This window comes from Pterocles gutturalis, unplaced genomic scaffold (assembly GCF_000699245.1).
Source record: "Pterocles gutturalis isolate BGI_N339 unplaced genomic scaffold, ASM69924v1 scaffold27024, whole genome shotgun sequence".
Lineage (NCBI taxonomy): Eukaryota > Metazoa > Chordata > Aves > Pterocliformes > Pteroclidae > Pterocles > Pterocles gutturalis.
In genome coordinates, this window is record NW_010131461.1 from 9,242 (window position 1) to 23,344 (window position 14,103).

The 14,103-nt window shown below is 40.3% G+C and overlaps 2 protein-coding genes across 2 annotated transcripts in view; one reads left to right on the forward strand and one right to left on the reverse strand.

Moving 5' to 3' along the window:
• Positions 1 to 3,628, forward strand: part of DAGLB (diacylglycerol lipase, beta) — a gene marked incomplete at its 5' end in the record, with an annotated part of 12,482 nt that extends 8,854 nt beyond the window's left edge. The window contains 5 exon segments of the mRNA XM_010080623.1: positions 1 to 41; positions 525 to 593; positions 692 to 764; positions 1,762 to 2,015; positions 3,436 to 3,628. The exon segment at positions 1 to 41 is cut by the window's left edge and continues 30 nt beyond it. Coding sequence (XP_010078925.1) covers positions 1 to 41; positions 525 to 593; positions 692 to 764; positions 1,762 to 2,015; positions 3,436 to 3,628 — 630 coding nt within the window.
• A 1,726-nt stretch (positions 3,629 to 5,354) lies between these two features.
• RAC1 (ras-related C3 botulinum toxin substrate 1 (rho family, small GTP binding protein Rac1)) lies at positions 5,355 to 13,772 on the reverse strand (the record flags this gene model as incomplete). The annotated part of the gene is made up of 6 exons (XM_010080624.1): positions 5,355 to 6,986; positions 7,152 to 7,311; positions 8,002 to 8,064; positions 9,770 to 9,826; positions 12,154 to 12,271; positions 13,701 to 13,772. Coding segments are annotated over 6 exons (601 nt in total), but the record flags the coding sequence as incomplete, so codon positions are not given.
• Between the last annotated feature and the right edge of the window lie 331 nt (positions 13,773 to 14,103).

Consider the following 14,103-nt stretch of genomic DNA (forward strand, 5'->3'; position numbering starts at 1 on the left):
TTAAGATGTTATGCCTTTTCTCCTCCAGGAGGACTTTTAAGGTAAGAGACTTCTGTTATTTGGTTCTGTGTCTAAGATGTAAAAATCTTCAAGGTAGTTGGCAAATACATTAGATGGTAACTCAGAGCTTGACTGTGTTAAGAGGTTGTTTATACATTCTCCTCTAGAATTAGTTTTGCTCCATCTGAAGTTACAGTTGAGTTCTTGGGGGAATATTACAGAATAAAATATATCTAATTAATTCTGTCAGATAGTACAATTAGAGCTTAAAATAAATGTTTCAGAAATAAAATGCTTGCCCTACTAATCTAGCTTGGTCCATTTGATAACTGCGCTTACTATTATAATCGGTATTGAAATTACTCTGTCATCTGTAGCAAGCAGGTCTGAAAGCCTACCAAAGAACTGACTGCAAATGCTGCTGCCTTTGCCACATATTTGTATTTTTATTGGATGATGATGATAAAACTAAAGTGTGCATCTCTCTTTAGTGTATCTAAAGTGCATCTTTTTTTTTTTTTAAGCAAATCTCTTGCAGATTACACTAAGCACTTCATTGTTTCAGTCATTGTTGGAAAGGACCTTGTTGCAAGGTGAGATGGAAGTATTTCTAAATTGTTCTTTCAGGTATGCACTAGATTGCAGAGAGTAGGAGGCTGTTCTTTACTTTGTTCTGTGTGTGTTTAAACAGGTTAAGTATGCCCAACATGGAGGATTTAAAGAGGAGAATAGTGAGAATTGTGGCAAACTGCAACAAACCCAAGGTAACTAAATGCAGTTAAAAGTCAGTGGAATTGTTAAGCCCCAGCTGTAATGAAGTGACAATTGGTGCGTGTATTTTTGGTCTTAAGGATGAGAGTTACAATTGTGTTTTGGAACAAAAGTGTTTGTTTTTAATTCAGCAACATTTGTGTTAGTCTCTTATCCTATAAAGCTGTCTTGTTGGAAATTAAGATTCAGCAAGACCTGGGAGATACCAGTGCAGAACATCCAAGACCTGAAATTATGTTTGCTAGTTCTGCTGCTAAAGAAGACTAATAAAAAATTAAAAGGAAAAGAAAGGAAAAATAAAACTATCTAAAATGATGAAAACTCAGTGAGATTACTTACTTTAATAAGCATTTAGTATCAGTAAGTAAACAAATCAGTGTTTTTATTTAAATATTACCTTCAGAATTCATTTCAAAAGCAAATATTTGTCTGTTATGGTGTGAATTGCTTACCTCTTTATACTGTTAGTGAGAAACACAGTTTTGAGAGTTCTGGAAAAGTGTGGTGTCAGGCAAGATGGTACTGGAAATACAGAGGAGAGGCTTAAAGATTCAGAACTGCCATTTCTGAACACCTAAAGTTAAATCTGCTGTATCCAGAGGATTTCCATGTAGCGCCAGGAGGAGGAGTCATGTAGAGGGCCTGGGTGATGTGTTAAATACAGAACAGGATAACGGACAGTTAGAAGTTACAGGTTCAAGAAAATGTAAATCTGCAGAGCAGAATCTACACAGAATAATTCAACTCATAAAGACTGTAATGTTTTCTGTAGTGTTACTGATGGCTTGTGTTAGATATCTCTGAAACAGATATTACTGTGGGAAAATTCAGAAGGATTTTCTCAAACAAAAAGTTTGGGGAGCATGTGCATGCAGTCATTTTTAATGTTTTAATTGTAGTTTCAGATGATGTGGTGCAAGCACTCAACTAGAGTTAGTTACTTGAAGAGATGCCAAACCTCAGTTCAACTGTTTTTCTTTCTGAATTCAGTACCAGATTTTGCTGCGGGGGTGTTGGTACGAAGTATTTGGAGGAGATCCAGATAACTCCCCAACGGAGCTGGATGGTAGAAACCAAGATGCCCTCACCCAGCCACTTCTGGCTGAGGAGAGTTTGATGGTTCGTCGGTCACCTTCATACAACGCCCTTGAGGATGAATCGCACTTAAATTCACCACCTCAGTATCCTCATCTGTATCTTCCTGGAAAGATTATCCATATTGTAGAAGAATCCAGCTCTAGGAGGTAAGTAGAATAATGAAAAGACTATTGTCTTTTCCTAAAATCTACTTAAAGCTACTCCGCACTTCCCAAGTACACGTTTCCAGCTCTGTTTCTCGTCTGCGTTTCCAATACCCATCTTTGCTGTTAAGCATCAGCCAGCTTTTCTGGTTTTATTCTGTGCCTCCCTGCTTCCTTCTGTTTCACCTAAACCCCTGGAAACCTTCTCCACACCTGTGTGCCTTACTCTGCCTATGTATTGCACGTGCTCAAGGGCTGATTTTAAACAATAAGACTGTTAAGCTCAGCCTAGGCATGCTGCAGTTCCTACCCGAGACTGCAGATCTTGCGGTCTTATCTCTTGATAGTAGTGAAATGATAACAAAATACCTAGTTACTGAGTACTCATGAATATTGGTGATGAGAAAGAGGCCAAATATTGCAGTAATACCAGCATGGCCAAACTGGAGAGCTCCAGTTGCCCCAGGAACCAGTGTGTCCGTGCAGCCTCTAGTTTCCTGTCCTTTGCTGCTGTTTTGTGGATGCAGGAAGGTGACACAAAGACGACAGAAAAGCTGAAACTGCTGGAAGGGTGAGGACTGTGGTTTTGTGGTGGCAATGTTGTGTTTAGGGTTTTCTTTGTTTGTGTTTTGTTGATGTTGGGTTTTTAGACAAAACAACCCGAAACAGCCCAGGCTAGAGAGTACTTGATAGCCTCTCCTTTCATTCTGAAACAGCAATAAGAGCATCTGTAACTTGCACAAGACCATGTTACAAGAAAAAAAAACCTGTACCTTACCGAAGCGGTTCCTCCCGTTAAGTAGATTAGTATTTTATTTATTTAAGTTTCACATCTTTAACGATTTTAATACTGGTTTTACAAGTTAGATACTTGTAACACCTGTGACCTGGCAGGTTTTCTCAATGGCTGCTCCTCTACTTTACTTCATTGAGTTCATTTCTTTTCCTTCACTTACTCCACAGCACAGCAGTTAATAATGGTTTTTTTTAATTGGCCTAGCACACCCAAGCCCCCATCATGTACCGGTCTGTAAAATGAAATCCTAAATGCTTCACATGTGCAGCATTAAATCTAATGTCTTCTACTGCTGCCAATCTAGCCTCTAGTCTCCTACGGACACCACTGTGACTTATTCCCTAAATTTGACGTGGATTGTGTGACAGGTTTAACCCCTCACCGCCCTTTGCTCAGCCTGTATTCTGCATGTCATTGAGCAGGACTATTCGATAGCTTCTTTCACTGTAAAGGCGCAGGATAATTTGATTTAGTTCTGCCTTTAGGGACGTTCCGTGGCAGCATTTCCAGCTGTTCCCTGAAGGGCAGAACTGTAGCTCCTTGGGAGCCCGCCTTCCTGCTGGGAGAAGGTTCCAGCTCCTCCCTAAGCGTGTGGATTTTGATTTGTTTGTTTGTTTTTTTCTCCAGGTTGTGCTCTTCAGATATTAAATACACAGCGAGATGGTCAAACGAAACAGTCTTCAGCAGCATTTTGATAAGTCCCAAGATGATAACAGACCACATGCCAGACGTTGTGCTCAAAGCTCTGAACAGTTTGTCTCAGGAACGTGGATCTTGTATGTCTTGTCAAACACGAGAATTTAACACCAACGTAGTATAACCACAGCTGTGAGAGGTATGGGGGTTTTTTAATTGCAGGTTTCAGGTATTCAGGACACATTCCGCTTTCCAACCATAAAGTGGATTTCAGTACTTTTCTCACATTGCATAACCTAACCAAGGGTCCTAATGCCCTTGCCTCTGCGGTGACCTTGAGTAACACGACAAAAAAAATAAAGCAGATTTTCCATTTATGCTGAAGGAACAGTGTGACGCAGCCTGTGTACGCTGGCGCACGAGAGCCAAGGCATCACCTGAATACTTGACCAAAGTGAGTGTGTGAGGACAGCTTGGCCTACTCATTAGAGCAAAGCCCTGTCGGACATTAAAAAAAAAAAAAAATCCAGTTCTGCTTCAAAGGCGCTTCAGCTCCTTGTCCTAGCGCCCTGCGACCAACCTTGGCACAGCCTGGTGGGCGCTGCATGAACAGTGCGCGGAGAGCAGTACCGCACTGCGCGAGGGCTGCACCGGCTCCGCAGCTGGAGGTGGGTGAGTGAACACGTCTGCAGCAGGTGGGAGCGTGCAGGCAGGCCGCCCACAATGGTTTTTAATCAGGCAGTGGGCATTGATTGCACTATTTTTCTTACAGATTGTGGTACTATCCTGGGGAGGGGGCAGGGGGAGTGTTGTGGTTACATGCTGCTTGGACATACATGTGCAATATTCTTTCATTTACCTGTCTTTTGTATTTGTTGATCCACATGGCTACTTTATTGATTTTAAATTAAACTAATACTATAACTACTTAATGAGAAGGAAAAAAATATATAGTTCATGCCCTAGTATCATCTGAGTCACTAGCTCTATCTCTGAATGCCAAGAGCACTGATCTAACTCTACCCAGAAAAAAAAAAAGTATAACCAGTTCTATTGATTTTTAAAACATGGATTCCTCATTTCTAGTGCATCTATTTTAACTTTTTTTTTTTTAAAGGCTCAGCAGCATTTCTTATTTAAAAAAAAAATGATAGAAATAAGTAAAAGTAAGATGATGTGATTGAGAATAAACTGTGTGGATTTTTTTTGCTGTGATACTTAATATGGAGACAAAATAAAATGTTCTAAAAACTTGCCTTACTATGTTCAGGGATACTGGATGGGAGACAAAAGCTATAGTTCAGAGCTGGTCAAATAGCTAGAGGCTGTGCAGCAAGGTAAGTCAACCCCAATCGCTTCTTCCTTGAGCAGGGGCCAGGGGTGCTGCTTTCACAGTGCTGCAGCATGACCCCCACCTCCCAGGGAATGAGAGCAGCCCTGGGCCGAGGGGGAGCGCAGCAGGCTTCCCACTCCTGGTGGCATGGCTGTGTGTTTACAGGCTGAATGCTGAGGCATTTAAGCACAAACTCTACTGCACCAGAGCCGTCACTTTACAAACCATTAAGTAACGGTTGGAAACAAAAAAAAACCTAGCGCTTTTGTTCGTGTGCAATAGAATGAAACAGATATATATATATTTTTTTTTTTCCCCCCCTCTTTCCCCACCCCTCATTGGCAGCAGCTTTAAAACCTTGCATAAGCAACAGCAGGAGCTAGTAACAGGCTAATGCCAGGCCTTTGAAGAAATATTGCCAAGTCCTGTATTTTCTGGCTCTTAAGATCAGGAGACTATTGAAAGAGCCTATGGGTAGCACACACACCCGAGGAGACTAGGACAGCGCACTGCTGGTGGCAGCAGAGGGATCGCTTCTTCAGAGGTACAAGAATGAGAACACTTGCTCAGAAAGTGAAACGTTACCACACAAGTGATTCAAGGATTTATTAAGTCATACATGCAAAACATACTGCTAACTGCATTAGCAAAAGATCAATGTAAAAACTTCACAATTTTGCAACTTTTATTTTTAATTTTTGCTTTAGTGGTTGAAAGGGTGTAGTTCAACATTGTATTCCTGCCAGTTCAGGATGTACAGAACATTAGCACTAATTACAGAACCTCACAGACCCAAGTTACCAGTACTCAATCTATGCTGCACATGTACATGGAGTGACAGAAATAACACTTGGCTGCATTAGTAATGTTACAGTGGGGGGGAGATCTGGCAAACTGATATTTGAGAAGATTCATAGATTATAGAGATTTAAAATATAAAAATCACTAGAAAGTATAAAGCTGTTTCACATGATTTTTACACCTAGTTAATAGCCTAAAAGCTCCTCAGAAAGCATATAACTTATGGGTCAGAAATAGCAGGAAAATAAGGAAGATATGCTTGAACATTCTACTCTAAAAAAAAAAAAGCAAATTTCTATAATCAGAAAGGTTTTTAAAATACAAGTTATATTGCTCAGTAAGAAGAGATTCTACAAGAAAAGCATTTACTACACAACAGTTGTGGGAATGACTGGTTCAGAACTGTACCTCAATGAATGCCCTACTTGAAATTCAAAGGAATTTACCCATGAACACCAACCTCTCTTCCACTACTGCACCTCTAGAAAAATGGTCACTGATTTTCACCTGCACTAAAAGTCAATTCAGTTTCAGCTACCCTGGCAGTGTAGTGTAAGTTGAGCTGTACAGTGTCAAAAATACTGTCTGGCACTAGCACTTGATCCAACCCCTATTTCACTTCTCCATCACAATACTATGCTGTCAAAAGGACTAGATACACTTCAATAAGAATAGTTATTTATTTTTTAAATCACAGCAGCAAGAACTAGATTGCAACCAAGCCCTTACCAACGATAAAGCATTTTACACTGTGACTCAAGGGTGTCAGTCATTGTCAAAGATTTAGGTTTGATATACAACGCTATGCAATGACTGCGGGTTGAGAAAACATTTAATAATAAAACACTAATTAGAGTGCAGTGTTTTGCTAATTATAGGGTACTGTTACTTACTGTGAAAAACTAGAAAGTGTTTTTGCATTTCCTAACAGAAATTAGAGTAATCTTCAAGAAGAACCTTTAAAAAACAGTTTAGTGCTTAGTGTTCGTAGCACAACAATGGAACTTAGTTCAGCAGATAGTTTGGCAACACTTAATTGAGCAAGAATAGGATTTTAAAAATAAGGCTTTTCATCGGCTTGTCTTTTCAGGAGTTTGCTTTTAGGAGAATGGAAGGTAACTTTCATACTTTAAACAAATTAACCCATGAAATTGTTGATTGGTTTAAGAATTTATGGAAGAGAACTAATTTATAACAGAAAAACTTGGCATTGAGTGTGAATGCTCCATTGTTCTGAGCAAAGCACAGGGTTGGGAGTGGGTGGGGGAGGGGCACATTTACAGCAGCAGACATTTTCTCTTCCTCTTCTTTACCGGAGGGGGGCAAAGAACTGCTCGAATAGCTTCATCAAACACTGTCTTGAGGCCTCGCTGTGTAAGTGCTGAGCATTCTAGGTATTTCACTGCACCTGTGGAAAACGAAAAGTCAATTACAAAGCTGTTTTCCACAACTACAGCAGCACTGCTTCTAGCTTGCTCCATAACACAAGCCAGGCGTTTATTTTAATGAAGGTGCACCATCTTCCACAAACAAAATTTAGATGATGTCAACAACCACCCCATTGCCATCATACCGATCTCTTTTGCCATGGCAAGGCCCTGGGGGTAGGTGATTGGAGTCAGCTTCTTCTCCTTCAGTTTTTCAATAGTGTCCTTGTCATCCCGGAGATCGAGTTTGGTGCCCACTAAAATGATGGGGGTGTTGGGGCAGTGGTGCCGCACCTCAGGATACCACTGCAAAAAAAGAGCGACGGTTGTGTGTGTGGGCAGAGTTCCAGGATGCTTTCAAGAGTCAGTCAAGGAGTAAAGAGGAGAATGTAAGACCCCCCCCATTAAGGCTACATTAAAAAAAATGAACATACAATTGCAAGACATTTTTAATTTCCACATACTTTTATAATTTACCCTATTAAGGGCTGTATTTTTTCCCCACACTGGAAAAACCCTGATCTGCACTTTCCCCACCCACGGAGACGGCCCCTCACTTGTGAAGTCTCCACAGTGTCCACAGCTGAGCCGTCCAAGCACACGAAAGACGGCGGCAGGAGCAGGGCCGCGTGCTGGAATGCTGGCTGCTTCAACAACCAAGTGCTATCAATCTAAGTTTTACATGCATTTGTTTTTTAATATTTTTCTTTAAATTGCATTAAAAAGAACATTCCTGTTCGTGATATTAGCACCTTGTTGTGTGAAAACTCTTAAACTACTGTTATCCTATCAACACATCAAGGAACAACCCACACGGTGTTTCACATGCACTGAACTTTCATGACTTATAAGTTATGCAAATGGATTTCTGCCTTTTCAAACTACATTTCATGTTGCCTGACAAAAAAAATAATCACCCAATATTTTCTAGAAACTGCTGTAGAGTGAACACTATGTTGAACCCTTAGGAATGAAACGATACCAGCATGTACTTACCTTAGCACGGACATTTTCAAAGGAAGCAGGACTCACAAGGGAAAAGCAGATTAAGAAGACATCCTACAAAACAAATTGATAGCAGTCAGCCCAGCACAGCAACCACCATAAAATCTCACAAAGAGGCCAGTGTCACCAGCACCTACACCATACTTGCAAAAGGCAAGCTCGAGGATGCAGCTGCACGTGACAACTACAGGTAGCTTTCCCAGTGGGGAATCTGCGCCCAGGCAGCTGCAAGCAGACACAAAGTGGGGGCAGAGGGGGAACGGCGGACACCACCAACAGACTGTAATCAATCGCGTTTACAATCAGCTAGTGCAGCAGCCAGCAACTAAGACGCTAGTATCATTGTACTGCAAGATTTTTTTCCCCTAAATATTTTTCCTCACTGATATTCAGGAAAAAAAAAAAAAAAACCCAGCCAAAAAAACCCAACACTTCAGATCCTTAACAAATGCAGAAAGCAACGAAGAGTCGCTAGACTGGCTTCTAAACTGGGGTTGGATGCTCTTTGCAGACTTCCAAGCGATTTAAACCTTGTGAAAGACATGTAACTCGTCAGCACAGGATGTTGCCAAGTGTTACTGTTGGCACCGATTTTTAAAATATGAATATACTATTAATATGCTACTCTAAAGTACTCTTAAATACACTACTCTAAAGTAGTCTTAAATTGCAAAGGCAAAGTACACAGTATGGAATAAAAATCATCCAAGATAATTTACACAATGATTACTTCCACGACAAATCCGAAGAATGTTCTGTCACTTCTACAGAATGGAATGTCAGCATAAAAAGATCTCAGAATTTCTCTATTAACCAAATTAGGATTGAGAAGGGTATTAAAAACTTTGAGGTATGACACTAGCTCCCTCCTTCCCTTTCTAAATTATGAGAAAGCAGGGAGAAAAGTGAGTGTTTCAGAAATCTTATACACCTTGCTTTTCAACTGAAGGTAAAAGAAAGATTGTAAATAGGAGCAGGTACAAACACTTCAGAGCATATTTACACGAACTGCTGTACTGTATACACTTCAAAAAACAATGAGCTTCATACATGACACGCTGTACTCTACATTCAGAATAACAACAAAATTAATTAAACAGATGAAGATTGTGATCTTGCCGCATGACCCAAAACTCAAGAAGCATCTCTCAAACAAGCCCAACTTTCCCCAACCTACCTCTGCATCCACACTTATTCTGGTACCAAATGTGTTGCGGAATCAGGCATTTCAGAATATTAGTTGATTGTGCTGCATTTCAAGGCATTTTGTTAGGTCAGCATCTGACGTCTGCACTGCTAAGCACTTGCAACCCAGTTGTTCATGCATCACCCCAACAAGTTTCCGTAGCAGCGTCCCAGAAGAAGAAAGAAATGACATCAAATAACGTGATACTATGGCCACTACTTCTGTTCTCCAATTCTGCAGGTTTGCGGTGACTGAAGTTCTGCGCACTAGGCAGACTCTCTCTTCTACTACCTCCAGAGATCAAAAAATTTGGTGTAACCGTGATGAATTATTTTAAGATTTCAGGTGTCTTGCACACTCTTAATAAGTAGGAGGAAAAGCTATTTATTTGCAAGAAAAGGTTTTGTATTCGCAACTCATATAAAGATATTTGGTAACAAGAGTTCTCAGATCTAGTAGTTGAGTAGTTCCAAGAAAAGTAGTTGTTTAAAAAATAGGGGCCAATTTATCACTATCGTAAGCAAGACAAGATGAGAGAACTTGGAACTGAAGTTTATTTAAAGTTTTACATACGGCAATAGGTTGATCTGTCAGACTGGAAGATATATTCTTACCATTGGTTCCTCCAACCTAATAACAGTAGGAGATAAAGTTACTCCTAAAATGGATTTAAGGGAAAACGTTCTCAGCAATTTCTGCTCACAAATGTTCACAACATGGCTTTTCTTCTCAAGAGAGATGCTGCCCTGTAATTCAGCACAACCAACAACCTGCATCCAGAACAGAGCACCAGACTTCCCCATAAACCCGTAAACGTCTGTCTGCACTGTCAGAGGAAACCTGCAAGAGCAAACCTCTCACAAAAAGCATCCTCCTAACTTAATTTTCTTTTTGGTTTCGTCTCCTGAGGAAACAACCTCCTTTTCTGGCCCAAGTTCTTCCCTCCCCAACCACTGAAATACTGGTAGATTTCAAATACATTCAGAAGAAGGTATTAAATTCCTGTATATTTTAAGGGACAAAAAAAATACTCATGAATGAGGGGAAAAAAGTTACAAATTAATGCCTCTACTATGGCAAAATCCTTCCTGTGAAGTTAACAGCTGTTGAGCTGCTGAGTGGCTAATTGAGATACACACTGGCCAAGTAACCAGCAGTACCTGCTTTGCCCATGCCCAGAACATAGTTCAGGAGCACGTGTAAGGAAAGAGAGGGCTGGGAGAACAGGGGAGAACATGGGAGAGGTGAGTTAAAGAGCATGGTGAAGGAAGGGGGAGGCTGAATGCAGATCCTAAAAAAAGTCAGGCTTCATCAGCCCCACTGTGTTTTTCTGTCCTTTAAGTGATGATGAATCTCGCATATTGCACAAGTCTAAAGTTGGAAGACTGCTTCATAAGAAGTTCAAGACTTACCACCCTGTTTCATTTCCTGCTGTAAAGAACAAATAACTGAAAGTACTTCAAACTTCTACCTAACAGTTATACAGGCTTATGCAGAAAATGCTTTTTTTCTCAAAAGCATGCTTAGATTGACATGGAATTCTTTCGCAGTCCATCAGAGCACCACAAGTATCTTAGCAGGCTGAAGACATGCACGTGCATTCTGTCCCTTTGTCACCGGGGAGGAACAATATTCTCCCTTACAACTCTGTTTTCTTACACTATTGAGTTATCTTGCAACACACTTTTTTCTACCCTGAGATACTTTTTAAAAAATATTTTATGATGTTAAACAAAGCTTAAGTTATCCTGAGTATCTTATAAATATCTAAATAGTAGAGAAAAACACCATCTCATTGTTTCTCTTCCTAGAAAAGGCAGATATTTGTGGCGTTTCTACTAGATTTGCCTACAACTGGGATGTTCACATATTATCTTGGGTATCATAACTGATGGGAAAGCCTAATTGTAAGAGTTAGTGAGCTGCAAATTAAGGAAAATAGTAAGTTAAGACATTTTACTTTAAAAAGCACCAGAGTTCATTAATAAGATTCACATTATTCGCGAGAGCAGTTATGCTGTAGAATAACTGCAACAATTTTGCATTTTACATTATTAGCACTGAATATATGTATTTGATAGGTAACAATAGCAGCAATCAAAGCCAAAAAAACCTGCAAGTCACCATCTTCTTTGACTTACAGCACAGCTCCACCAGATAAAAGTAACTGCTCTGAAGAGACTAGAAAACCAGCCTCTACAGCAGTTAACCGTAGCTGGCCGCACTGGAAATAAAAGAGCGGATTACTTCAGCATTTTCCTGACCCAAGGAAAGATGCAGCATGCAGACAGGACTTAACCAGTTGCAAGCAGGGAAGACAGAAGCACATTTGTATTGATGTTACAGCACAAACTACAATGAGTAATAAAATAGGCACAGCCCCTAAGTACATTGGAAAGCTCTGTCAGCCTCTGTCAGTACCAGTAATATCTTCATTCAGCACTGCCTCTCACATTTAGAACATCCTCACAGACACTAAACAGTATCAAGTGCTTAGCAGTGACAGTGTCAGGTTGCAGCCAAACATCAGGACTGAAAACAAAAACAAACCCTGCTTTTGGCAGGCATGCTAACCTTAAAATCAATGGACTAGCTGATGGGACTATTCACCAAGGGCTTTTTGGTTTTGTTTTGGGGTTTTGTTTGTTTGGATGGTTTTTTCTTGTTTTAAATCAAGCATTCTAGCTGATTCTGAGGCTGCAATTACACAAAAGCCAGCGCGTATCAGCGCACACAAATACACAAGCCTGCAAATTTTAACACTGGTACAACCGTACACATCGAAGTTTATCACAGCTACAGCACATGGGATGAAGGAAGGTAGCTTGCAACAAGTCACTGTTACTAATAAATACAACTCCAGATGTGACAGCATTAGCCACATGTTCAAAAAGAAAAAACTTTTACATTAGACAAAGCGGTACAGATTCTTTCTAGTTTCACACTGTGGTTCTTACTGTTTGCGGATAGGAGAGTGGACGTAGCCTGTCATAGTCCTCTTGCCCAGCTGTATCCCACAAGCCCAGATTGACCGGTTTGCCATCAACCATTACATTGGCAGAGTAGTTGTCGAAACTAAAAAAATAAAGAGTTACCTGCATTAGCTTGCAGTCAAGGACTTTTTCCTGGAGTCCTAACTGGGAACACTACAAAAGGAAACATTTTCATTGCATCCTTCTGCTCCCTGGAAACAGTAAAGTTGTTCTTTAAATACTGAGTCTGGTTTTGGGTAACAGAAGGAAAAAAATACACACAGCAGAGTTGGGCCAGTCAGAACAGAAGTCATCTTTTTCATTGGTCTTCCAAAGGAAGGGTTAATCTTGGTAAACGCAGGAAAGCAGGTGATGCAGTTAGCACGGACTTGTGGGGCATTCAGCAAGTTAACCTCTCATTTTGCAAGACTTAGAACAGAAGATACAGGAGTAACAACCAAGGAGTCCTTAATGACAACAGTAGGTAAGGAAAAAACCTTATTAATCCTGCTAATCAAAAACCTCTCCAATGGGATACCAAAGCTAATAACCAGGGGCCAGCAGAGGCAGGATTTTTATCTCATAACTACTGCAGGCGCAAAGGTTTTAATGACTCACCAAGGCTAAACTAAATTCACTGGGAATACAAGCATACTGGAATGCAAAAATCTGAATTTAAGACCAAAAATCATAGAATCATAGAATCATTAAGGTTGGAAAAGACCTCAAGGATCATCAAGTCCAACCCAACACCAAAAAGAGGAAACAGGAGTAATTAAGACAACAAGGCCTTGGTAGGATACATAAAGGCATCTGTAAATCGCATTAGAATGTATTTTGTTTTCTGAAAAACTCATTAGTACTTGTGGAGAGCAAGACAGCCAGATAAATATAGACACATCCGACCAGGGCAAAGCAGCTGCTCACCTATACAATGCTTCCCCCCAACAAACCCTCAAAAAGAGAACTACGCTAATACTGATACTGACAAATCCTTACATGCAAGAAAACAGGAAGCACCAAAATAAATGTAACCCCACAATCACGCCTGAGGAGCTACAGCGCTGTGGCTGGCTTAGCACAGGATTGGCAGTAGCATAAAAAGTGGAAGGAACAAAAAAAAAAAACCAAAATCTCTGGTCATGCAAACCAGCTATTTCTGACTATGGTACGATGTTTTAAGCTGTTCGGCCTTGGGGCTGCTTGTTATGAATTATATTAAAGACAGAAATAAAACATTATTTTAAAAGAGAACAGCATCTGATAAAATGCTAGTGAATGCCAGTCTCTAATAAGCTAGGCCTAGCGAGCAGAGAGAGGCAGAACAGAGGGAGCACGAGCAAGCACTGGTCCGACTGTGCTAAGCAGTAAAAGCCCAGCGTGCTTTTCCTTACACACACCTAGATACTCCGTTCAACATTTAGGATAAAACTTCAGGGGTGCTTGCAGCCAGTTCAAATAAGGAATTTGGAATGGTGGTAAGCAGAGAGAAGTTGACATAAGTGAGTTTTTAGGATTTTATAAGTACTTACACAGTGGGTATATATTCTCCAGGAAATGCATTGGTTGTGTAACTGATGAGTAGGCATGTTTTACCTACAGCACTGTAAAAAGAGAAAGTTCACATGTAAAAAACATTCATCTTGAATAATCAGAAATAATATTCCTTTTAGGCAAGAAGACTGATTACATCCAGTCATCTAAGGAACAACAGTGTCAGGAGTCACTACTGTGCAGGGAAACAGCTAATAAACTGTAGCCTTAAGATTGGCAAGGAAAACACACCTAATATAAACATCCATCCTGTGAAGTGATAAATTACCAAATTTTGCTAATCTTTAGACCAAAAAACCCCACAAATATTAATAAGACTGCTAACATCTGCTAGTCACCTGACTGTATACTCAGCAAGACCACCTTATTCCAACTCCCTCA